Genomic DNA, 24,044 nt, shown 5'->3' with positions numbered 1-24,044 from the left:
TATCCGTTAATAACAATTGAAGTATTTTCTTAGAATATCAACTCAAGCTGCCTATTAGTCAGTGATGATTGCAAATGTTGTAATCATTTTTGTTTTGTCAATGTTGCGGAAAGGTGGTAAAGAGGAGGAAACGATGACAAGATCTAGAGCTACTTCAAACGAGTATCATTCCCATGTCTAAGAAGTTACCAGAACGAAAGTTGAGCACTAGCACGAGCACAGTCCGCTTCATCACATCCAACCACACAACATTATTGAAAGTCGTCTCTTCGTTATATTTGCTTCGCACAAGTACACCCCAGCCACCATAGTCTTCGCCATCGCCATAACAACTCAACCATAGACTGAACTTGTACTCCATTTGCTTCCATGGCGGTCATTAAGATTGTAAGTCATTTTTTAACCATGCATTTTGAAAAACCATATGTAATACTCCCTCTGTTTCTAAATATAAGTCATTTTAGATATTCCATGCACTATAAAGACTACATTCAGATGTATATAGACGTCTTTTAAAATATAAGTTCACTTATCTGTTCCGTATGTAGTCTATAGTGAAATCTCTGGAAAAACTTATACGTATTTAGGAACGGAGGAAGTATATTTTTTGTATGATTCGATCATGGTGTGCGGGTAATCTCATCGGGTTAAGTATTTTGGTCAGCTGATGTTGACCAAGGCCACTACAAAGTTGTCCTTATATAGTTCTATTGTGTTTCGTTATTATTTTCTTATATATCTTTATGAAATTGGAAAAGCTCTTGCCTGTCATTGCATTAAAAGAACAATTGACTATTTCCTTGATAGTTGATACCCTCCCGTAGCTTCATCCCCAAGTATCCAGTTTTTCAGATTCAGATAGTACAGTTAGACCATGAAGGATTATTCAAACTAATCAATTGAGTGAATCTTAGCAGAAGGCTATCCACCCACGCACCTCGATCTTTTTTTTTTTTGCAGCAAACCTTCATCGCAATTTGCAACAAAATAATTGATCACCACAGATGCATCAAGTCAATGGTTACCGTGGCCCAGAGTAGTGCAAGGGCTAACCATGCACGTGGGAAAGTCACCCGGTCATCTCCATGCCAGGTCCACATCAATCACTCATGCTAGAACCATGAGACCCAAATTCTCTGAAAGAATATGCAGCATACATCCAAAAACATCGCTCTCCACCCGGGTCCATTCGTTGTGAGAACAACGTTTGGCTCAAAGGGATGGAATATGCCTCAACAATGAGAAGCCGGGGGTTTAAGCTCCTTTGGTTTTATTGGCTATATGGTCAAGAAAAAAAAATATGCCCATAATGTTCAGCTTTGGCTTTATTACACTCTTGTGAAATGTATATACATATTTATTCTAGAAAAAAACATGTCACCAAATTTATCTAGGGCTCCTCAAATGCCTCCTACGTCCGGGCAGATGGCCGATGAGTGACCGGTCACAAAATCGTGATTCAGCCGCCCCCTCAAACCGGCTATTGAGGCTGACCGACAAACTCATATCGAGCACATATCTGTGGCGGATATGGGGAGGCCTAGACCGGACCCATCTCAGATTCCACCAAATTGACCAAATCCACCGCCCTCCTCCCCCATCCATCCTTCATTTCCCGCATCAAGCCGCCGCCATCCTCCACCCTTGCTCCCCGATCCGCGCTGCCGCCCCCATCCGCCGCCCTAGATGTCATCGTCGGGTACCCCGTCCCCCACCGCCAGCACGGATGATGCCTCGGTGTCGTCCGTGGGGGTCCCATCCTTGGGAGCGAGCTATAAGTCGGAGAACATTGGAGGGAGCGGCGAGCCTACCAGCGCGAGCGGGAAGCGGCGACAAAGGAAGTTCCAGCCAAGGAGGTTGTGGACGTCAACGTGGATGTGTCCCCTCTATTGTGCACGGCTGCCCTGCGCGTGTCTGCCCTGCGGCCGATAAGGAAGCTGGCATCCCCCCTACTCGCAACTGGCAATGATATGATGTCCGAATGGGCGATTACGGATGGCTGGAAGCAACCGAGGCACCGGAGATGGTGTGCAACTCACCGCAACTCCAGTGCCTGCAGACAAGCACGAGAAGCGTCGGCGCCCGGTCTGCCCAGGTCCCATTTGACAAAATGTTGCAGCAGGACACGGTACATTTTTTGCTACATTTTGCATCGCTTTCGTTATTCACTATGCCATTGAATAAATTTTTGCATATGTCATTGGGTCAGTTAGTTGCATATGTCATTGGATCAATGAAGGAAATATGCCTTAGAGGCAATAATAAAGTTGTTATTTATATTTCCTTATATCATGATAAATGTTTATTATTCATGCTAGAATTGTATTAACTAGAAACTTAGTACATGTGTGAATACATAGACAAACAGAGTGTCCCTAGTATGCCTCTACTTGACTAGCTCGTTAATCAAAGATGGTTAAGTTTCCTGACCATAGACATGTGTTGTCATTTGATGAACGGGATCACATCATTAGAGAATGATGTGATGGACAAGACCCATCAGTTAGCTTACCATTATGATCGTTTTGTTTTATTGTCATTGCTTTCTTCATGACTTATACATATTCCTCTCACTATGAAATTATGCAACTCCCGAATACCGGAGGAACACCTTGTGTGCTATCAAATGTCACAACGTAACTGGGTAATTATAAAGATGCTCTACAGATGTCTCCAAAGGTGTTTGTTGAGTTGGCATAGATCGAGATTATGATTTGTCACTTCATGTATCGGAGAGGTATCTCTGGGCCCTCTCGGTAATGCACATCGCTATAAGCCTTGCAAGCAATGTGACTAATGAGTTAGTTGTGGGATGATGCATTACGGAGCGAGTAAAGAGACTTGCCGGTAACGAGATTGAACTAGGTCTGAGGATACCGACGATCGAATCTCGGGCAAGTAACATACCGATGACAAAGGGAATAACGTATGTTGTTATGCGGTTTGACCGATAAAGATCTTCGTAAAATATGTAGGAGCCAATATGAGCATCCAGGTTCCGCTATTGGTTTTTGACCGGAGATGTGTGTCGGTCATGTCTACATAGTTCTCGAACCTGTAGGGTCCGCACGCTTAAATGTTCGATGACGATTTGTATTATGAGTTATGTGTTTTGGTGACCGAAGTTTGTTCGGAGTCCCGGATGAGATCACGGATATGACGAGGAGTCTCGGAATGGTCGAGAGGTAAAGATTCATATATTGGAAGGTTGTATTTGGACATCGGAATGGTTCCGAGTGATTTGGGTATTTTTCCAGAGTACCGGAAGGTTACCGGAACCCCCCGGGGAAGTAATTGGGCCTTATTGGGCCATAAGGGAGAAGAGGAGGCGGGCCAAGGGAGGAGGCACCCCCCATGGAGTCCGAATTGGACTAGGGGAGGGGGCGGCGCCCCCCTTGCCCTTTCCTACTCCCTTTCCCTTTCCCTCTTTCCGCCTCCGGAAAAGGAAAGGCGGATCCTACTAGGACTTGGGAGTCCTAGTAGGACTCCCCACACTTGGCGCGCCCTTAGGCGGCCGGCCTCCTCCCTCTCCTCCTTTATATACGGGGGCAGGGGGCACCCCAAAACACATCAATTGTTCCTCAGCCATGTGCGGTGCCCCCCTCCACAGTTTACCACCTCGGTCATATTGTCGTAGTCTTAGGCGAAGCCCTGCGTGGATCACATCACCAACACCATCGCTACGCTGTCATGCTGACGGAACTCTCCCTTGACCCTTTGCTGGATCAAGAGCTCGAGAGATGTCATCATGCTGAACATGTGCTGAACACGGAGGTGCCGTACGTTCGGTACTTGGATTGGTTGGATCGTGAAGACGTTCGACTACATCAATCGCGTTACTAAATGCTTCCGCTTTCGGTCTACGAGGGTACGTGGGCACACTCTCCTCTCTCGTTGCTATGCATCTCCTAGATAGATCTTGCGTATTCGTGGATTTTTTTTTGAATTACTACGTTCCCCAACAATCAATTTGTTGCATATGTCGTTAGTTTATTTGGAATCATGATCATGTTAGGACAATTTCATGGCGAACATGATCAATGAGGGTCAAGAGCTTGGCATGGGGGATACCAATTGGCATATGTATGATTTTGGGGGAATATCATGCACTAACAAGAAAAACGTTAAAGGTACCCAAGGCAAGAGGTCAGGCATTCACAACCTTTGAGGATGTTTTGTTAGTTGAATCATGGTTGGCCACAAGCATGGACCCTATATGTGGCGCGGCACAAATGGTCAATAAGTATTGGGAAAAGATTCACAAACGCTATCATGAACACAAGGAATATGTGAAGGCGAAGCCTATCCATATCACCCGCAATGTGGCCTCTCTCCAACATAGATGGTCCATCATCCAAGACAACGTGAATAAGTTTGTTGCTCACTATGCTTCTGTGCTTGGCCAGAATCAAAGTGGGATTGGAGTCGCAAGTCACGTAAGTTAAAAATTGCTTCGTGTTGTCATCATTTGGATTGCTAGTTTTGTCTGTTACATTCTCATGATTACTTATTGTTTGATAAATGGTGTTGGCAGCCACTTTGTACCAACAAACCGAGAAGAAGCCATTTGATTCTAGTCATTGTTGGATGCAATTGAGTGACAAACCAATATAGCAACATCTCGTGGATGACCTCAAGAACGACAACAGAAGGTTGAAGAAAAATGATGGCTCAGATATCTCAACAATCCATTGGATTGGGGGAGAAGATTTGGGGCACGCATGTGCTGGGGCACTGAGTCCCTCGCGCGTGATTTTTCTGCTTTCGATTTTCAAACTTTCATATCTTTTAAATAAAAAGTCCAAATTAAGTTATGTTTTCATATTCGTGTTTTTTTACTAGGGTTTTTGAATAGGATACATTTTGATGAATTTTGAAAAACAAACATTAAGTTTCAAGTCTTGAAACTTAGTATGAGTGTCTGCGACTGGCAAAAGAACCGCTTATAGTTTCAACTATGAAACTATATACTCATGACCAAGAAAAATCAGAATTTTCAGATGTAAAATTGTAAGTTCCAACCACTAAAACTTAAAAATTAGTGTGCCCTCCTGTGGGATCCAACTACTTCGCGAATCGCAAGGCAATCGAGCAGCCAGGCTCACCGGCGGCGGAGGCGGGCAGGTGGAAGCGAAATGAAGGTGGTTGGGCGGTTGGCGGGCGGCTGCTAGTTTACATCTTCTGAAGATGAAGATGCAAATTTGCATTTCTAGGTTGTATTTTACATCTTCTGAAGGTGGAGATGTAAATTTGTTTGCGTCTACATTATCGGTTGGAGGTGGGTTTTTGGGCCCATGTGATGTATAAGTTAGTTATTTTTGCATCTACATCATATATTGGAGATGCTCTTATCTATATGAATACGCACACCTACGCCCCACTTCTATGAGTATCTGGGACTGAGTCGACCAATCTTGAGATTAATTAGGTTTTTTTTCCGGACATGAGATTGCTCAGGTCATCACACGCGCCTCATAGCTGACGACAATGTCGTCTTCTCTTAAATGAATATCGCCGAAAAGTCAGGAATACATCTAAAAAAATGCAAATACATATGCTAAGTTTAAGGCTTGAATCTGGATGGTTGCATGAATTAATTACACCACAAAAAACATAATCATTTGGGCTACGCTCACTTACAAGGTTTTGACTCTCATAAACTCATGCTATGAGCTAGAAATGCCAAAAGGATTTGGACATAGGTTATGAAACACAAATAGTGACCGAAAACAGACGGCAGCCTGCGGCGATCCCATGTTTGCCGCAGACATGAGAAGTGAGCATGTGAGCCGTGAGCGTGACCGACCTTATGGAGGGAGAGGTCAGAGTTGGCTAAAAAAAGCTGCAGTAAAACCCTTGGTGCTGTAGCTATTTACAGAGACGTATAAAATGGATCAATTTAGTCAAGTCAACCCTAATCTTGTGGTCGTCACATGATTTTTCTCGTGACTTGTTAGAGAACCACACAATGGTATTCGCAAAAGAGAACCACACAACGTTTGTTGTTAGTGGTTATCTTCACACGGAAGTTTCTTCGCCAGTATAGAGTTGAACTAACACCTCTCTGACCGGTGACCATTGATAATTTTAATCCCTCATGCTCATGGTAATGAACTAATGATTGGTACACACTTGCGTGATACCGCATCAAGGAAGATCACCTTTGGCTAAAAACGGTGGAACATCACGTAAACACGGTTTATAGCTTTGAACAATCGGCTCAAGATTCTTTATTCGTTAGGGACTGTGGCTGGAGGACCATAGTTTAGATTTTGTGATGATGGAAGGAGACATGACTTGAACTGTCTCAAAGCAGAACGCTGACAATTACTTGGTTGGATGAACATCCAGTATGTCAACTATGACAGGGAACAAAGAGTATACACGGCTCGGGTCCGAGGTTTGTTTTTTCTTTGCATCGAGTCTGAGGGCATATGCGAACAAGAGATTCCATTTGAATCAACAATATTCTTGTCAGAGCAACTCTTTTATTTTTGCGAGTAAAACAAAAACTTGTCGGAGTAACTCTAGCCGGTAGTTCTATCTGCAGCCTTCGTAATGTGTATGAAGCATGCTTTATAATATTTTTGAAGTTGTTGAGGCAACGCGCAAATATAGAATCGCTGTAACGGAATCTTCAAAATGTCCCTCCATGTGGGACCCGTTTGTCATTGGCTTAACAAGATTATTTCTTGCCCATCTCATCAAGCAACAATTCAAACTTGAAACTTAGATTTCAACATCGACTTATAGTGTGAATTCAATTACACTATCTACTGCGATTTAATAAACAACATAACAAATATTAATCTCTAGAATGATTTGAAGCTTCAAAAACATATATCTCTTCCCCATTTAGTTTGCTCAAAACCCGGATGAATCGGTTGGGTCAGAACCGAAATGGCAGAATCTCTTGTCCCCGCGAGATCACCGAATTGTGAGAGTGCCGTTGAAGCTGGGCGAGAAATCCGGGCCTCAATTATAGAAAAATCTGCATGAAGATTGATGCTCCAATTATCAAGAATGGCGTTCTTATTGTGAAAGATCGTATATCATTCCCATGTCCCCAAATTGATGTGTGTAAATTCCAGATATATTCAGGTGGGGAGTCTTCTCCCACGTTGGCAGTTAAAAAAAATTAATAGTATAAATTTATTTATTTATTTTACAAAAATCTCAATTATCCATTATGTTTTTCTACTCATCATTTTGAATATAAAAAAACACAGTGCGATTGTCTCTCACGAAGCACTTAGCTCAGGCAAGATTCGAGCTTAACTAATTACTACACATAGCTACTACTCCACTTGCGACCGTCTGAAGCAAATGTTGGCGCATGTCTATGTGCAAAAAAATTCGGTCGCAAAGAACGAGATGGCGTTGCTTGGTCCCAAAGAAATCCCAGCAGATGAACCGTGAAGACGTACAGAGGCACCAAAGGACGCAGCAGGTTTCTGTGAAAAGAGTTTACTGTGTTCCACGATCTCATTCAGCCCACCGTGTAAGCAGCTATAGGACAAAGGCACGCGTTGCCACACCGGAAAGCAAACAAATAACCAGGTGCGATCTGCTCACGTTTTGCTTTGTCAGCCGAATTTGCTCACGCTGATCGTCCATAATTTAAACATCGGAAACCGGGGTCAATTACTTGATGAGCAAGTATACCCCTCCTGGTAAGTTCTTGGTCACCGTGCCACATTATCGTCTGACGTGCAGTTTAAAAAACTTATCGTGTGACGTGTGATAAGAGGGTACACATAATTATTTTGAGTTCTCTTATTATAAGTCAAACATACTTAATTATTTTGAATAGTAGTGTTTTCGTGGAGCTGGTAAAACGACTACCTGACTGGAAATTTCACTGGTGCCCCCACTTCATCTCTGTTTGACCATTGCAAATTGACCACGGAAACACAATTTCCAAATAAGTAAGCTATTTGCAAACTTGACCATGAAAAGCACTACTCTTCAATATAATTAAGAACTTATTTGGAAATAGTAGTGACTGTTTGATCTAAGAGATCCGCTCATGGCCAGCAATGACTATATTTTTCTCCGGAATGCATTTGACTATTAATCGTTTGATCTTTCCCTTTGATCCTCAATCAGGTAGCAGGACATATTTATGTGGTAGCAAACCAATCCGGGCTCGATGCGTTGCTTGGAGGTGAAGAATTTCTGGTGTTGCTGCTCAATTTCCTGGGTGTTTCTTAGCCGATTAAGAGTTGACTTGGGAATGCACAACGTGTATGATGATTGGTCTTATGATGGATGCAAATGTAAGCGGCTTTAGAAAAGTCAGCCCCCGTCAAATAACATTTGCGGTGAATAGGCACATGTATACGTGCATGTGCAAACGTGCTATAGCTTTGAACGGAAATTAAGAATTGGGATATTTACATTTTGGCTCATAGTTCGTGTCAACTACTCGCTCTGCCCGTCGTCTATCAGCCTCCTGAAATTTCTAGTCAAATTTTGACTAGAAATATAACTAGTAAAATATTAGTGAAATATGAGTTAAATGCCACAAAAAGTTTATCATTGGATTCATATTCGAAAGAAGTTTCCAGTGATATATCTTTTGTGGCATATAACTCATAATTCATTAAGTCAAGTTTTTGTCAAAATTAGGCTCAAAATTGGAGGGAGGCTGGGTGTGTTGACTAACACATGATTGAAATTGGCTACATACTTTCCGGCATTGCCACTTACACCTTAACATCACTTTTGAAAAATAATAAGAAATAAAACCTCACAATCTCTCCTCATCCCATTTGTCCTCCTATGGCAACTCACCCCTTCGCAAGCTCGAGCAACCTCAATCCATACAGATATCTGAACAGCTTGAGACCATGAGGGTGGGCGGAAAAATCCTCACACGAAGGGACAAAGATGGTGGGAACCAAAACAACCCTTAGTGCCAGGTGGTATGTGTGATCCCATACACCACGGACGCTCCAGCGCAAACGGGGAAAGGAGATATCTGAGGCCACATGAGAGATGGTCAGCCAGAACCACCATACAATCTCCAGAACGAATAGCAATAATTTGCCCCTCCGCTAGAAAGGAAGTGTAATCATCGGAAACGAGCCTCGACCGAACCATCTTGTCCAAGTGCTTTTACAAAACAATGGATTCTAGCCACAACGGAACCCGAAGTCTCTTAGAGTAATAATAGCATAGCCACAATATTTGCGGTCGCCATTACACATATGGAGCGTGCTCCATATGGATAGGCAGTTACTTTCTCTGGAGATAGTTACATTAGCACCTTCTTCCTCGGGGCAACTGAGATACCCAGTGAGGGCGTCAAAATCAACGAGATAGCCGAGGTAGAAGCCCCGCCCCAGAGCGAGTGCCATTGACAGGGCAACGATTCTGATGGTGGGGAACGAGATCCTCTGACTTAGATCGATCTACTGCTGAGGGAAGTAGTACGCGTTGCGCCGTCCGTTGGCGATCTGACGACTCGCTGTGAGGTGGGCTCTTTCCTTCTCTCTCGTTCACAGCCTGCGCTATCCTTCTCGCTCAGAAATAACGGCCCATACGGCCCAGTCTGACTCTAGCGAGGGAAGCCAGGGAAAAAGGCGCGAGATGCCACAGAAAAAGGGCGCCAGCAGCAGCCAGGAGTACAAAACGGCGCCAAAGTTAATCGGAAGGTGATCTGGCGGCCGGCTGGGACTACTGCTCTGCTCGTCTCGTCAATCTCAGTAAGTCCCCTTTCTCTGAAATCTAACACATGAATGAAACTCTAAAATTGATTGAACTTTCACCATCAGATTACTACAGAAATTGATCAAATTTCCCTTTTCTAATTGATCGGAAGAAGCAATCTACAAGTTGATTGGAAGGAGTTCCCCGGCGCCCAACGGGAACGGCTGCTCTCCTCGTCAATCTCAGTAAGTCTCCATAGTCCTTTCTCTGACATCTAACACGTGAATAAAACACTGAGTTTCACCATCAGATTACTTCAAATATCCCTTTTCTGATGGAAGAAGCAACCTCTTGAACTGTGATCAGGCATCCCTTTTCTGATGGAAGAAGCGGCCTGCTGAGCTCTAATTAGGCATCCCTTTTTCTGATGGAAGAAGCAACTGAGATGGAAGAGGAGGCTAATACAGTGCAGCATGATCCTAATTCCAATAAGTAATTTTCCTATCCAAATTGTCGCTACTCTTTGCTTATTCTCCTATAGAAATCTTTTTCCAGTACTATTAGCCCCAACATTTTGTATGCACGTCCACAAGTCTAATGTTCATGTTGCTTTTACATTACAGAGTTGTATTGCCTAGTTTGGTACCTCATGTTGGCATGGAATTCAGAGATTCAAATGAGGCTTGGGCATTTTGGCTTACCTACAGTGGACAAAAAGGATTTGAGGTCAGAAAAAGGTACACAAACAAAAGGCCAACAGATGGCAAGGTCACATCATGTAGATTTGTTTGTGCAAATGAGGGTCATCGAACACAAGACAAGAGGGATTATTTAACAAAATGCCCTCGAGCTGAAACTAGAACCGATTGTCAAGTCTACATGAATCTTAAAATGGATCGAAAGAAGGAAAATCTGAAAGTGTCTGAGTTGGTTTTGGAACACAATCACACACTACACCTGCCAGAAACCTTACACCTAATGGTATCACAAAGGAAAATTTCAGAGTTGCAAGCATTTGAAATTGAAACGGCGGATGATGCAGGAATTGGGCCAAAAGCTGCACATGAATTGGCTAGTCGCCAAGTTGGTGGATCACTCAATCTTAGTTATACCCTCCGTGATCACAAGAACTACTTGCGTACCAAGCGCCAATGAGAAATGGCATATGGTCAAGCAGGTAGCGTGCTTAAATATTTTCAAGACAAAATTGCTGAAAACCCGTCATTCCAATATGCATTGCAAATGGATTGTGAAGAACAAATAGCAAACATATTTTGGGCTGATGCAAAGATGATCATGGACTATGCACATTTTGGTGATGTTGTCAGTTTTGACACTACTTTTGGAACAAATAAGGAGAGCAGGCCCTTTGGTGTGTTTGTCGGTTTCAACCATTTTAGAGAAACTGTAGTTTTTGGTGCTGCTCTCATGTATGATGAAACATTTGTATCCTTCAAGTGGTTGTTTGAGGCCTTTCTAATAGCTCATAAAGGAAAGGGGCCTAAACATTCTATACCGATCAAGATGTTGCAATGGGAAAGGTAGTTGGGGAAGTGTTTACAGAAGCATGGCATGGATTATGCACCTTTCACATTATGCAAAATGCTGTCAAACATCTACGTGAAGAGAAGGATGAAGAGCTGAATGAAGAGAAGAAAAAAGAGAAGAAAATGGGGAAGAAGAAAGGGAAGAAGAAAGAGAAAAATGAAGAGAAGAATGAAGAGGAGGATGAAGATACAAGTATTCTATCTGATTTTAGCGCGTGCATGTTTGAGTATGAAGAAATTGCAGAATTTGAACAGAAGTTTGACCTCATGAGGAAAAAGGTGAGTAAGCAAACCTGGTTGGATAGTATATATAAGTTAAAGGAAAAAAGGGGTGAATGTTATATGAAGGACATCTTCACATTAGGAATGAGAAGTACACAGTTGAGTGAGAGTTTGAACAATGACTTGAAAATCCATTTCAAAGCAGATTTTGATATCATCCGGTTCTTTAAGCATTTTGAAAGGGTTGTGCAAGGGAAAAGGAATAATGAACTGAATTCAGAATTTGAATCAAGGAAAAAGTTGCCTAAATTATTTATGAAGATACCACCACCTATATTGGTGCAAGCTAGCAAGTTGTATACACCATGTATATTTGAAGCTTTTCAAGGCGAATATGAAATATCCTTATCAGCTTGTACCAAAGCATTGGATGGTTGTAATGAATATCTTGTTGGAGATTTTACCTATGAGGAGGAGTATAAAGTTATCGGCGATCCTTTGAAGCAAACAGTTGAGTGCAGCTGCTGGCAGTTTGATAGAATTGGGATATTATGTGGTCATGCCCTGAAAATTCTTGATTTGATGAATATCAAGTCACTACCGGCACATTATGTGTTAAAGCGATGGTCACGAGAAGCACGAAGCGGAACTGTACAAGACAACATGGGAAGAAATATAATCGCAAATCCAAATATGGATGCCATTCTTGGCTACCGATATATGTCCCTCAAATTTCAAAATTTGGCACATCGAGCAGCCAACTTTCAAGAATGCATCGTGTTAGTAGATAGCACACTTGACATCCTTGGTAAGCAGATTGAAGAAAAAATTACTGCATGTACAAGCACATCTGGGTACCCATGTACTATTCCCACAAATGCTAGCCCACCAAATGACTTGTTGGCTAATGCACGCCTAAAGAAAAAGGATATCGAAACAAAAAGTGCAAAACGAAAAAGAAATTGGCTTGAGATGAAGCACAAGGCTAGGAAAAAGAGAGAAAACAAAACTACATCACAGTTCGAGGAAGAGGTATGTTTCTAAATAACTATTGTCTTTTCAATGTTAATATTCTGCCCATCAATTCTCATAACCCTCAAATTTTCTTTCATTAGAAGAAACAAGAGGTTGGACAAGTTGCAGATGTTATAGTTTACAAGGACAATATGAAGGAGTCTCAAGATTACAAGGACAGTCTTAGCTTTACTCAACTTTTGATGGTAATCTTGCCCATATAATTAGTCTACAAATTTAGGGGATGGCAATTATTCTTATAAATACTTACTTATTTAATTCAATTTCCAGGGACCAATTACAGATGATCTATTTACTGGGTCGTGGTGAAGTGCTACTGTTTTTGGGCAACCATGTGCTATTTACTTGAATGAGAGCACAAACAAGCATGGTTTTGTGAAATTTGGCCATTCAGTTCAGTTTAGGTTCTAGTTGATCAATCAGTTTTTTCATGCATTTCAGAGATATACTCCCTGGGTTGGCATCTATTTTGTTCAATGCACCTGCAATTTTTGTATGCATGCTCATTTACATTCAGCAGCCAAAGCAGGCATTATGACTTGCAAATCATTTTATTCTTGGAAGGACATGCTCACAAATTGTCAATAGCAGGTGCTATCCTCTTTAATTAACTACACTTGTTATATGCTTTCAAATTTACTGGAACAATTCTTCAGCCAAAACAAACATTCAAGAAAGCAGAAACATTTTCCATACAAATCTGTTCAACTCTGCACATGTACAAGTACCATCCAAGTTGGACCAATGCAAATGTAGAAGTACAAACTAGAACAATAATTCAATCATAACATTCAAAATGCTGCTGTAGCTTCTCTCTTTTTACTCTGAAAACATTAGTACATCAAGATACAGTACAAGCAGCAGAGCAGATGGGCCGCAGAAGCCTTGACGAGGTTGGCTTTGTGGCCTCGGCAGCTCCACGGCCTCGACGGCGCCAGCTCCGCAGCTCCATGGCCTCGATGGCTCTGACGCATCGCGCCCTGGACGAGGCAGCTGCTGGCTCCGCTGCCTCCACTGCTAGGCGGCCTGACACCTGGACGAAGCGGCGGCTGTCTGCCGCCTCCACGGCTAGGCGGCGTCCCGTCCTCCCGGAGCTGCTCCTCCCCGCCGGCGAACCCTAAGGCGAGGCGAGAGTTCCTTTTTTTAACGAGACGAGAGCTGAGGCGATGAATCGATGGGTGCCGTCCTGTTGGGCCGGATGGGCTGCTTGTGTTCGTGTGGACACGAACGAGAGAGAAGGAAAGAGCGCACCTCACAGCGAGTCGTCAGATCGCCAACGGACGGCGCAACGCGTACTACTTCCCTCGGCAGTAGATCGATCTAAGTCAGAGGATCTCGTTCCGATGGTGGGGTATCGATTCTGGCAATTGGGTGCCGATTCTGGGTTGCCGGGCAGCGAGGTGCTAATTTTGGTGGGCATGAAGTAGAGAGAAGGGGAAGGAGAGGAGATGACCGGCGCGGGAGCCTAAGGAGGGACCTGAAACATTCCTTCCGGCGCAAGCGGTTGGCGGATGGAATGCCCTCCAAACTAGCGCCCTCGGTCTCCAAAATATGGAGGCTTGTAGGCTCGATATGGAGTGCCCTCCATAAATTATGGCGACTCGGTCCGGATGTCAACTCTGCTAAAGTGACCTCTTAGGTCAAAACACCATATTGGCGGTTATTACGCCGATCGAGCCGATATGGCGACTTTGGTAGAGTTTTTCTTTGTTCAACAACCAAGGGGTGCCCCATTGGAGTCTTCCCTTTCTCTTGGAGGATAGATTTTCCCCTCAAAACAATTTTCTTAGGACCCATGAGGTTTTTTTTCTTGTCTATGGCATCTAAATAAGGTGGGGCAGGGTGATAATCTCCTGATGGATAAAAGAAGAAGAATATAAAGCCTCATCCCCACACATCCTCAAAAGCTAAAACGATGAGTGATAAAAGCGCAGGGCAGATCGAGGCGGCAAAAGGCGCACCACCCGTAATTCACGTCTCTTAGGGAAGAAGCCACGTGACGGTGGAATGCGAGGCAGACGAGCAGTCTAACAAAGACAATGTGTTAGACTAAGGCCGGGTAAACATGGAACAAGTCACCTGTCGATGACAAGACAACGCGAAGGACTTGGCAACTCACCCGTGGTCTCATTACACATACTGATTGGGTTGGGGGGGGGGGCTTATCGAGGGGGAGTGGGTTCAACACTTACCTATGCATCAGATGTTATATTGTGGGTCGTATGTTCCCGCTTGTGCACGGTATGGGAGGGTCGTGCCTGGATGACCAATTCCTCAAAGGTGACACCCCTAGTTTCCTTTAAAGAACGCATGCAGTTACTAGACACAGAGACGTCTAATGCTTGTATGCCAAGAAGATCGAGACAGAGGACGATGGCCCCAACCAAGAGCACTATATAAGGGTCTGGACCCGACCAAGAGCCCTATATAAGGGTCCCGACCAAACAAGAGAAGGGAAGGGAAGAGCATAATTGGTTTGGTGCCAAAAGTTGGCATGCCAATATTTGGCAAATGCCAAATGCTGGCTAGCGATTGGTTGGCTACCAAATTTTCTTGTCAATCTCACAAAAAGTTGCCAACTTTTGGCAACTTATGATTTTGCCGAATGTTGGCAATGCCAAATGTTGGCATCAAACCAATTATGCTCACTCCAGAATTGCTAGAAGCGTAGAATAGCTCTTCAGTAGATCTAATCTAGACATCGCATCTAGATCATCCACCTCCAACACCGGCGACTCAACTCCCAACTTGTCGGATCAAATTTACAAAATTTATCTTAAAAACATATACACTACATTAAGGAATGCAAAGAGTAATACATGGAGTACTAATTTAATGATGCATGCCTTGGTAGGATAGTATGTATTTATTGTGAGAGATATCTTCATGAATCCCCAGAATCCAATTTATACCCGCAACAATGGAGTATCCATAATAGTAACTAAATGAGATTATCTTAAATAACAACCAATAGTACTCCATTCGTTCCAAAATATAAGGTGCGTCAGTTTTGCCGCAAGTCAAACTTATGCATGTTTGACCAAGATTTTAGAATAAAATATAAGCATCTACAATACACAATAAATAAAATATGAAAATACTTTTCATGGTGGATCTAGTGATAAAAGTTTGGTATTGTACTCAAAACTTGGTCAAACATGCACATATTTGACTTAAAAAAATAACACACCTTATATTTTGGGGCGGATTATTTACTTTGCATATTATCTTTGTCTCAAGTCAAACGTTGATGAAGTATATAAAATAAATGTTAACATCCACGATATCAAATCAATACCGTTACAATGATCATAGAATATATTTTCACATCATATATGTTTGACACTACGGTAGTGTCAAAAGAAGGTCTTATATTTTGATACAGATGGGGGCATTCGTTATTGTGAAAGGGTATAATATGTTCTGTAAACTTGATCAAACTCTATAAACTTTGAGTTATATCGGAACTAATACAGAGTAAATAGAAACGAGAGGACTGTATAAATTGTGCTCTCCCCGATCCAAAATAAACGTCGCAGTTTTAAACTAAGGTTAGTTCAAGCTTAGTTTAGAATTACAACACTTACTATGGAACGAAGGAAGTATTTGACCAAACTTATAGATCAAAGTATCAACATTCACAATACCGAATTACTATTACTAGATTCAATATGGAATTCAGTTTCATATTACATTATCTAGTATTGTAAATGTTGATATTTTAAATATAAATTTGCAAAGTTTGACTTAACACAAATCTCATACATACAGAGTAAAAAAGAAACGGAGGGAGTACACTAATTTCCTGCATATCTTGTGTGCGATACTCACCACGGTGGCTGGTGTTAAAAAAATGAGACCAACCCAAGGACCAACCCTCATTGGCTTTTCTTTACAGAAAAAACTTCATAAACACCATGTATCTGTGCCAAGACTCGAACTCGGATGAGCTGGCAGCAACCTCAGCTACCCAGCTAACAGGTCGACGCCCCGTCCTCTACGGTGGCCGGTGTTAAAAACTGAGGAACACAGCTAGGACAGGAGGACAGTCCGGCGCGGCTGCCTCTCCTCCAGTTTTCCGGCCGTTTTCAGTCGCCCCCCTAATAAATACCCAAACCATTCTCGGAGACCCAGGGAACTCGAACTCCTCCGGCCCCAGTCCACCCCCACCTCCACCCCCGATGGAGCTCCTGAGCGGGCCGGCGCTGGCGTGGCAGCAGTACCGCTCCCTGCTCCGCAAGAACGCGGCGCTCGCCTGGCGCCACCGGCGCTCGTCGGCGCTGCAGCTGCTCTCCTCCCTCCTCTTCATCTTCCTCATCTTCTGCATCGACCGCGCCGTCCGCTCCCGCTTCTCCTACACCACCGCCTACCAGAACGTGCGCGACCCCAAGGCGCTCGTCGCGCCGCCCATCCCGCCCTGCGAGGACAAGTTCTTCGTCAAGACCCCCTGCTACGACTTCCTCTGGAGCGGCGGCGGCAGCGCCCGCGTCTCGGCGCTCGTCGACGCCATCCGCAGGAACAACCCCGGCCGGACGATCCCCGCCGAGAAGGTCAGAGATTTGATTCCTCTGTTTTTTTGTTTTTCCAGTCATCGGTTTGACTCTGCGCGCAATTATTCGTGGTGGATTAATTTCGCGGCGTGCGTTCGGCCGGTCTTCGTGCCGCGGAGTTGGTTGCTCGCACGTTTAGCGTGACGATTTGGGGGTTTTTTCGGTGAGGGGGGTCGAAATTCTCCGTGCGTTCTTGTCGAGAGAAAACTGCCTGAATTATTTTGAGGAACTGAGTTGATTTTAACCGCTCCATGAGGTCGTCAGACTGAACTGTTTGGACTCATGTAGTAGCATTGTGGTTTGGTCCCAGGTCTGAAGGTTTTCAGTTTTTTTACTGCTCGGTACAGACAGATTTTAACTTTCTTATTGGGTGAAAACTTGATTTTGGTGGAGGACCGGCTTATGTGCGACGTCAATTTTTTAATTTATATATATATCCTTCAAGCCTTTTTGAGGAGATTCGCTGATTTGATGTTGAACTTAGATCATCATTTGGGTTTGATGTTGACAATGTCGCTATGTGGTTTGCTTCCATTTGGCTTACCACCGCACTCCAACCAAACGGTGGGCACCCACTTTGGATGCCAGAATTTTGCGATTTTTCCTAAGAAAATGTTGGGGGAAAAGAGCCTATTTTGTTTCTACTTGGATGCATGCAGGTCTACCTGGAACAGCCAAATTCAGTTCTGGCTTGTCTTAGATGACTTTGATGTCATTTTCGTGCCACAGTTTAATTTATTTATCTGAGTACACAATGTCTTTCCTTGGAAACGAAGACGGTGTGAATGTAGATTTGAATCTAACTGAAAATATGCTTGCTTTAGCACAGAAGAGACGATGATATCAAAGAGTGGTGTTGGTTTATTTTTCAAAAATAATATGTTTTCTTTGCAAACATTTTTAAATGCAACCACAACCTCTTGTTAATTGAATGTAATGGTCAAATCAACTAATGTACAGGCCCTGTTTTCCTCTGTACTGTGGTCTGAAATACAGTAGTATACTTCAATTCAGCTGCTGAAGCTTTTCATTATTTTTCATACACAACTTGAATAAATTAAGGATGGTATTCGGGATAAAATAAATTTTAACTAATAGTTTACTGTCAGTTGAATAAATTTGAATTTTGTGATAAACTGCAACCTATAGCATGTGGACTAGTTAAAGTTCTTGAGTTTCTTCAGGGTTACTCAAACAACTTTGCAGGTCACCCTTGAATTGTTTATTACTCGATATGCGACAGTACATGCTACCTAAATTGTTTCATGGTGAGTTTCTCAGGTCTTAGGTTTTAGCACTCCAGATGAAGTCGATGCTTGGCTATTTGCAAACCCGATGCGCTGCCCTGGCGCTTTGCATTTTCAAGATATAAATGCCAACCAGATGTCGTATGGTATTCAGACAAACTCCACTCCAGTAGCTCGAAGAGGAACATATGAGGACCCCACCTTCAAGTTCCAGATACCGCTTCAAGTTGCAGCTGAGAGAGAAATGGCAAGGCTGATTCTTAGAGGTATTGCTGCTTCTGTGGTATTTTAAGGAATGCTTTTGTTTCACGCGTACAAATTAGTATGTAGTACCACACTTTTCATATCCTTTGGCAACAATTTTCAGATTATATGTATGCAGCATAAATAAGTGTTGCTTCCATTTTATAGTAGTACTTGGGAATAACAGTAAATTTCATGATTGACAGATCCAAATTTTAGCTGGACTGTGGGATTCAAGGAATTTGCTCACCCAGCAACTGAAACCTTCTCTACAATTGCCCAAGCAGGGCCAACTTTCTTCCTTGCCATTGCAATGTTTGGATTTGTTTTCCAAATCAGTGCCTTGGTTACAGAGAAAGAACTTAAACTTCGTCAGGTTCAAGCTTTTTCCGTCTCTCCATCTGCATGCTACGATTTGTGTATCTTTTTTTTTTGTCGAGGTTTTTATGGCTTCATGCTTGGCATCACTATTAAGTTTGGTACCATTCACAGGCTATGTCTATCATGGGTCTCTATGAATCGGCTTATTGGTTATCATGGCTTACCTGGGAGGCCTTGCTTACATTACTCTCAGCACTTTTCACGGTGCTCTTTGGGATGATGTTCCAGTTTGACTTCTTCCTGAACAATAGCTTTGGAATCTTATTCATCCTATTCTTCCTCTTCCAACTGAACATGGTAAGCTATATATACTGATCGGTATGCTTGTTTTGCTTGTCTCTATTTGGAGTGTTAAATATAGATAAATATCATGCTTCCATGAATGAATTTTGTTTATTAATTTTCTGAATTTCTATCAGAATCTGCAGACAAATGTTTTTTTTCTTTTTTCCTTAACAGTCTTCTTCATGATAATTTCTGCAGCTTGGTTTTGCTTTCATGATATCCACATTTGTAGCAAAAGCAGCATCAGCTACTACTGTTGGATTTGCAATATTCATCATTGGATTCTTGACACAGGTAATGCTTGCTTAATCATCATCTTACAGATACAGTATTTCAAGTTGTCAGAAAATAAGCAAACCCCTTGGTTACTTGCTTGTGCAGCTTGTTACAACCTTCGGGTTCCCATATTCAAATACCTATGAGGCGTACTACCGGACAATATGGTCCTTCTTTCCTCCTAATGTTTTTGCCCAAGCCCTCAATATTCTAGGTAAGGCAACAGCAACTCCAGAAGACAAAGGTATTAGCTGGAACCAGCGTAAAACGTGCCAATCCTTTGAGACGGACTGCGTCATTACAGTAGTATGTACAAAACTTTGCTCATTAGCAGGTATTTACTTTTAGTGCTTATGCAACTTAAATCCCTGATTGTTTGCAAACATCTGTCAGGATGACATCTACATATGGCTCATCTCCACATTTTTCTTGTGGTTTATCCTGGCGATCTACTTCGACAACATAATTCCAAATGTCAATGGTGTTAGAAAGTCAGTGTTTTACTTTCTGACGCCTTCATACTGGACAGGGAAAGGAGGCAAGATGCGAGGTCAGAGTTTATTTAAGTGTGCAGTAGTTCTTCACCATGTTTTTAGCTGTATTATGTAACGATACTCATTAATCTGATTGATCCACTCCAGAGGGAGGCCTTTGTAGCTGTTTTGGTTCGAACCGGCCGGCTGATGATGCTAGCCCTACTGATGAGGATGTTCTTACCGAGGAAAATCTAGTAAAAGAACAAGCTGCAGGCAATGAGGTAGATCCTGGTGTTGCGGTTCAAATACGCGGCTTGCGGAAAACCTATCCAGGAAGTTTTAATATGGGTTGCTGCAAGTGCAAAACAACTAAGCCATTCCATTCTGTCAAAGTGAGCTCTCAGTGATCTTCTAGTCTAGTACTAAAAGCAAGCAAGCTTTGGTTCCTATGATATTAACCACCTAATAAATCTCACCAGGGCTTATGGGTTAACCTTGAGAAGGACCAGCTATTTTGTCTTCTTGGCCCAAATGGAGCTGGTAAAACAACTACAATCAGTTGTCTGACTGGTATCACACCAATTACCGGCGGCGATGGTCAGTGTCATTCCTTCCCTGCAGCAATGGTTGGTGATATGATATGTTATCAGTAACTATGAATATGCTAACAAGCCACTTTGAACATGTGACAGCTTTGATTTATGGTCATTCCGTTCGAAGCTCTGCGGGTATGTCTAATATTCGCAGAATGATTGGAGTCTGTCCGCAGGTTGGTCTTTTGAACATTCATTCACATATTATCATGCAGGCGCTGTCCAGTTTTAATGGAAGATAAATATGTTTGCTTTGCAGTTTGACATCCTATGGGATGCATTGACGGCTAAGGAGCACATGGAGTTGTTTGCCAGCATCAAGGGGTTGCCATCATCAACAATCAAGTCGGTATGTTTCTTAAGAACCTATAGACAACTACTCCCCAACACTCTCCATTGTTTTGCATATTAATCTTTCTCTGTTCATCCAATGCAGGTAGCAGAACAGTCACTAGCCCAAGTGAAGCTCAGCCAGGCAGCTAATGTTAGAGCAGGTAGCTACAGTGGTGGAATGAAACGGCGGTTAAGTGTTGCGATTGCTCTAATTGGTGACCCAAAATTGGTGTTTCTTGATGAGCCGGTAGAGACCTGTCAGATTTTCATCGGTTCACTTGCTACACATAAAATGCAACATGTTAATCTAACCATTTATATCCTACACAGACAACTGGCATGGATCCAATAACAAGGAGGCATGTCTGGGACATCATCGAGGAGGCAAAGAAGGGAAGAGCCATTGTATTGACCACACATTCAATGGAGGAAGCTGACATCTTAAGTGACAGAATCGCTATCATGGCAAAGGGGAGATTGCGGTGTATCGGCACTTCAATAAGGCTGAAGTCGAAATTTGGAACTGGGTACATCGCTAATGTGAATTTCTCAGGAAATGGTCACACACAGAGCCCTAACATCAACGGTGATGCAGAGGCCGCAGTTAATCCTAACATAGAATCTGTCAAATCGTTCTTCAAGGAAGTATGTGTCTCATCCTTAAACTAAATGTCATTCAGATTCTTTTCTCTTATTATGCGGAAATGTTAAACCGCAAAAAATGTTTCTGAAACAGAGGCTTGATGTGGACCCGAAAGAGGAAAGCAGGACATTCTTAACGTTTGTCATCCCCCATGAGAAAGAACCACTTCTGACGGTAATACCTTGACACCCAAATTATGTCACACATCATTAACTGAATTTATGACACAAGAGTACTTTTTACCAACAGAGGTTCTTTGGGGAACTCCAAGACAGAGAAAGGGAATTTGGGATATCAGACATTCAACTCGGTCTCACGACACTTGAAGAAGTCTTCCTGAACATTGCAAAGCAAGCCGAGCTGGAGAGCTCTACCGCCGAGGGGACACTAGTGACTCTTAACCTGTCATCCGGAGCATCAATTCAGGTTTGCCCTCACTAATCCTAGGAACATAACTGCACCTGCAAACATGAAAGATAACTTGTCTGAGATGCATATAGCTGACATCCAGTATCATATGGTGGAGATACCTCTAGTCTTTATTCAGCCCATTGTGAACATCTCTCTGAATTCACCAACTTTGTGAATGCAGATACCCAAGGGGGCGCGTTTCGTGGGCATTCCTGGAACCGAGACGGAGGAGCATCCGAGAGGAGTCATGGTGGAGGTGTTCTGGGACCAGGATGACAGCGGAACGCTCTGCGTCTCTGGCCACTCTGATGAAACCCCTGTGCCGGCAAATGTGGAGCTGACAAGGCCTCCTTCACTTTCGCGCAGGGCGTCGGTCGGCCGCGGAGGCCCTGTAGGGTACGTCATTGACGAAAACCAGGTCCCCACAGCAAGATGATGAGCTTGAACGCAGGAGGTCGATCGATTTTCGTGTGAACTATCTCAGGGGTGGTTGTAAGTATAGAAAGGCTGGTAATGTACATTATGTTTGTACTAGAGCATTGTGGTATCCTGTTTGCCGTGGTTAATTAAGGGCTTGGTAATTAATAGATGGAAGATGATGTCGTTTTTGTCTTGTGGCAAGTGTGATGACACATATTGTAGGGTTGGTTGAAAAGTATATTATGTTACAGCGAGTTGATTTGTTGCTTCGGGATTGTATCAATGGTCACTTTTCTCAAGAGTGGACTGTAATCTGGTCATCTGATAGCCTCCCAACCTTCACCAGAAAAACATCAAGGAACCAACCAGTTAATACCAAAAAAAAACCAACCAGTTAATTTTTTTTGAGACAATAAAAAACCAACCAGTCAATGGCACATCCATACCTTTCTTGCACGGTTTCGATCGGGCGGGGATATGTCTTGCTTTGTGCTAGACGAATGATGCCTTCAGCTTAAGGATGCCTTAAATTAGCCAGCCCAACTTGACGTACATATTTTTTGTACTTTTTTTTATTTTTTATATTCGAAATATTATATACACATATTCCTAAAAATTAATTTACTTAAATTCAAAAAATATTCACTGCGTATTTGGGAAATATTAACAAGTATTATTTAAAAAATGTTGATAGTATTTTCGCAAAAAACATGTTGATAGTATTAAAAAAATATCCATGATATTTAAAAAAATATACAGGCTTTTAAAAAATTTATGTGATTTTTAAAATGTTATACAATGTTTGTGTAATTCAAAATTAAATTTCCGACCATTTAAAAATGTATTTTACATTTTCAAAAATATGTTGTTGACCTTCAATTTTTTATACAATGTAAAAAATATTCGCATAGTTTTAAAGTTGTTTCGTGTGATTCAAAAAATGCTTCACAATGTGTATTTGAAAACTGTTTTAACATGTATTTAAGAAAATATTAATCATGTATTTAAAAATATTAAATTTGTTAAAATGTACAACATGTACGAAAAAATATACATCATTTTTTTAAATGTACCTAATTATTTGAAACATCGTAAACATGTATAAAAATGTTTCTGATGTGTACGAAAAATGTACAATGTGCACACAAAAAAAATGTAGACATATGTTTAAAGAGCAAAAAGAATAAAAAGGAAACGTAGAAAACCAGTAAGAAAGAAAAAAAGGAAAGGAAAAAGAAAAAGATTGAATAAAACATGAGAAAAGCAAGAAAAACGCTGCAAACTGTGAGCACTGATAAAAACCACAAAGGAAAAAAAGATTTCACAATTACAATGCTGAGCGGCACAGAAGGAGAGGCGCAAAAACCCAAGGGGCCGAAAAGCCGACAGCATATTTCACACACACACACACAGAAAAAAAGCCCACGGCATAGTCCGGGCGGCGCGGACGCCATCTCCGCCTCGGGCTTCGCTTCGTCTGTTGTGGCTTGAAAAGGGGGAATCGGGACTGGATTCTCGAAACGAAAACTGAGGTTTGGCAATCGGGAGAGCGCGCTGGACGCCTCGCGGTCACGGGTGTCGTCGATCCTTGACGCGTCGGCGTGTCATGGTGCTCCCGGAGTCGGAGCGGCTCATGGCCACACACCAAGAGCAAGAGCAAGAGCCAGCCCGTGGTGAGAACCCCAGCTCACTCGAACCTTGTTTTTTTCCCGCCACCGCTCTCGTAGC

General features: G+C 42.6%; 2 protein-coding genes across 2 annotated transcripts; both read left to right on the top strand.

Annotated features, from left to right (window-relative positions):
* Positions 1–10,543: 10,543 nt before the first annotated feature.
* LOC147992209 (protein FAR1-RELATED SEQUENCE 5-like) lies at positions 10,544–12,767 on the top strand. The gene is made up of 3 exons (XM_087538964.1): positions 10,544–12,455; positions 12,539–12,643; positions 12,729–12,767. Exons 1-3 carry the CDS (start codon positions 11,187–11,189, stop codon positions 12,765–12,767), a joined length of 1,413 nt encoding a protein of 470 aa, XP_087395090.1. The 5' UTR covers positions 10,544–11,186.
* Positions 12,768–16,513: 3,746 nt separating this feature from the next.
* Positions 16,514–22,585, top strand: LOC125531235 (ABC transporter A family member 2). The gene is made up of 16 exons (XM_087528582.1): positions 16,514–17,008; positions 18,290–18,521; positions 18,705–18,874; positions 18,991–19,176; positions 19,363–19,458; positions 19,546–19,746; positions 19,834–19,990; positions 20,082–20,308; positions 20,396–20,513; positions 20,609–20,685; positions 20,769–20,858; positions 20,946–21,089; positions 21,173–21,487; positions 21,579–21,659; positions 21,735–21,911; positions 22,078–22,585. The coding sequence occupies exons 1-16, from the start codon at positions 16,640–16,642 to the stop codon at positions 22,330–22,332; spliced, it is 2,895 nt and encodes a 964-aa protein (XP_087384708.1). The 5' UTR covers positions 16,514–16,639; the 3' UTR covers positions 22,333–22,585.
* Positions 22,586–24,044: the final 1,459 nt, after the last annotated feature.

This window comes from Triticum urartu, chromosome 1A, assembly GCF_056163025.1.
Source record: "Triticum urartu cultivar PI428250 chromosome 1A, HENAU_Tu73, whole genome shotgun sequence".
NCBI lineage: Eukaryota > Viridiplantae > Streptophyta > Magnoliopsida > Poales > Poaceae > Triticum > Triticum urartu.
The sequence above is the reverse complement of the archived record's forward strand: the minus strand, read 5'-3'. Positions and strand labels throughout refer to the sequence as shown.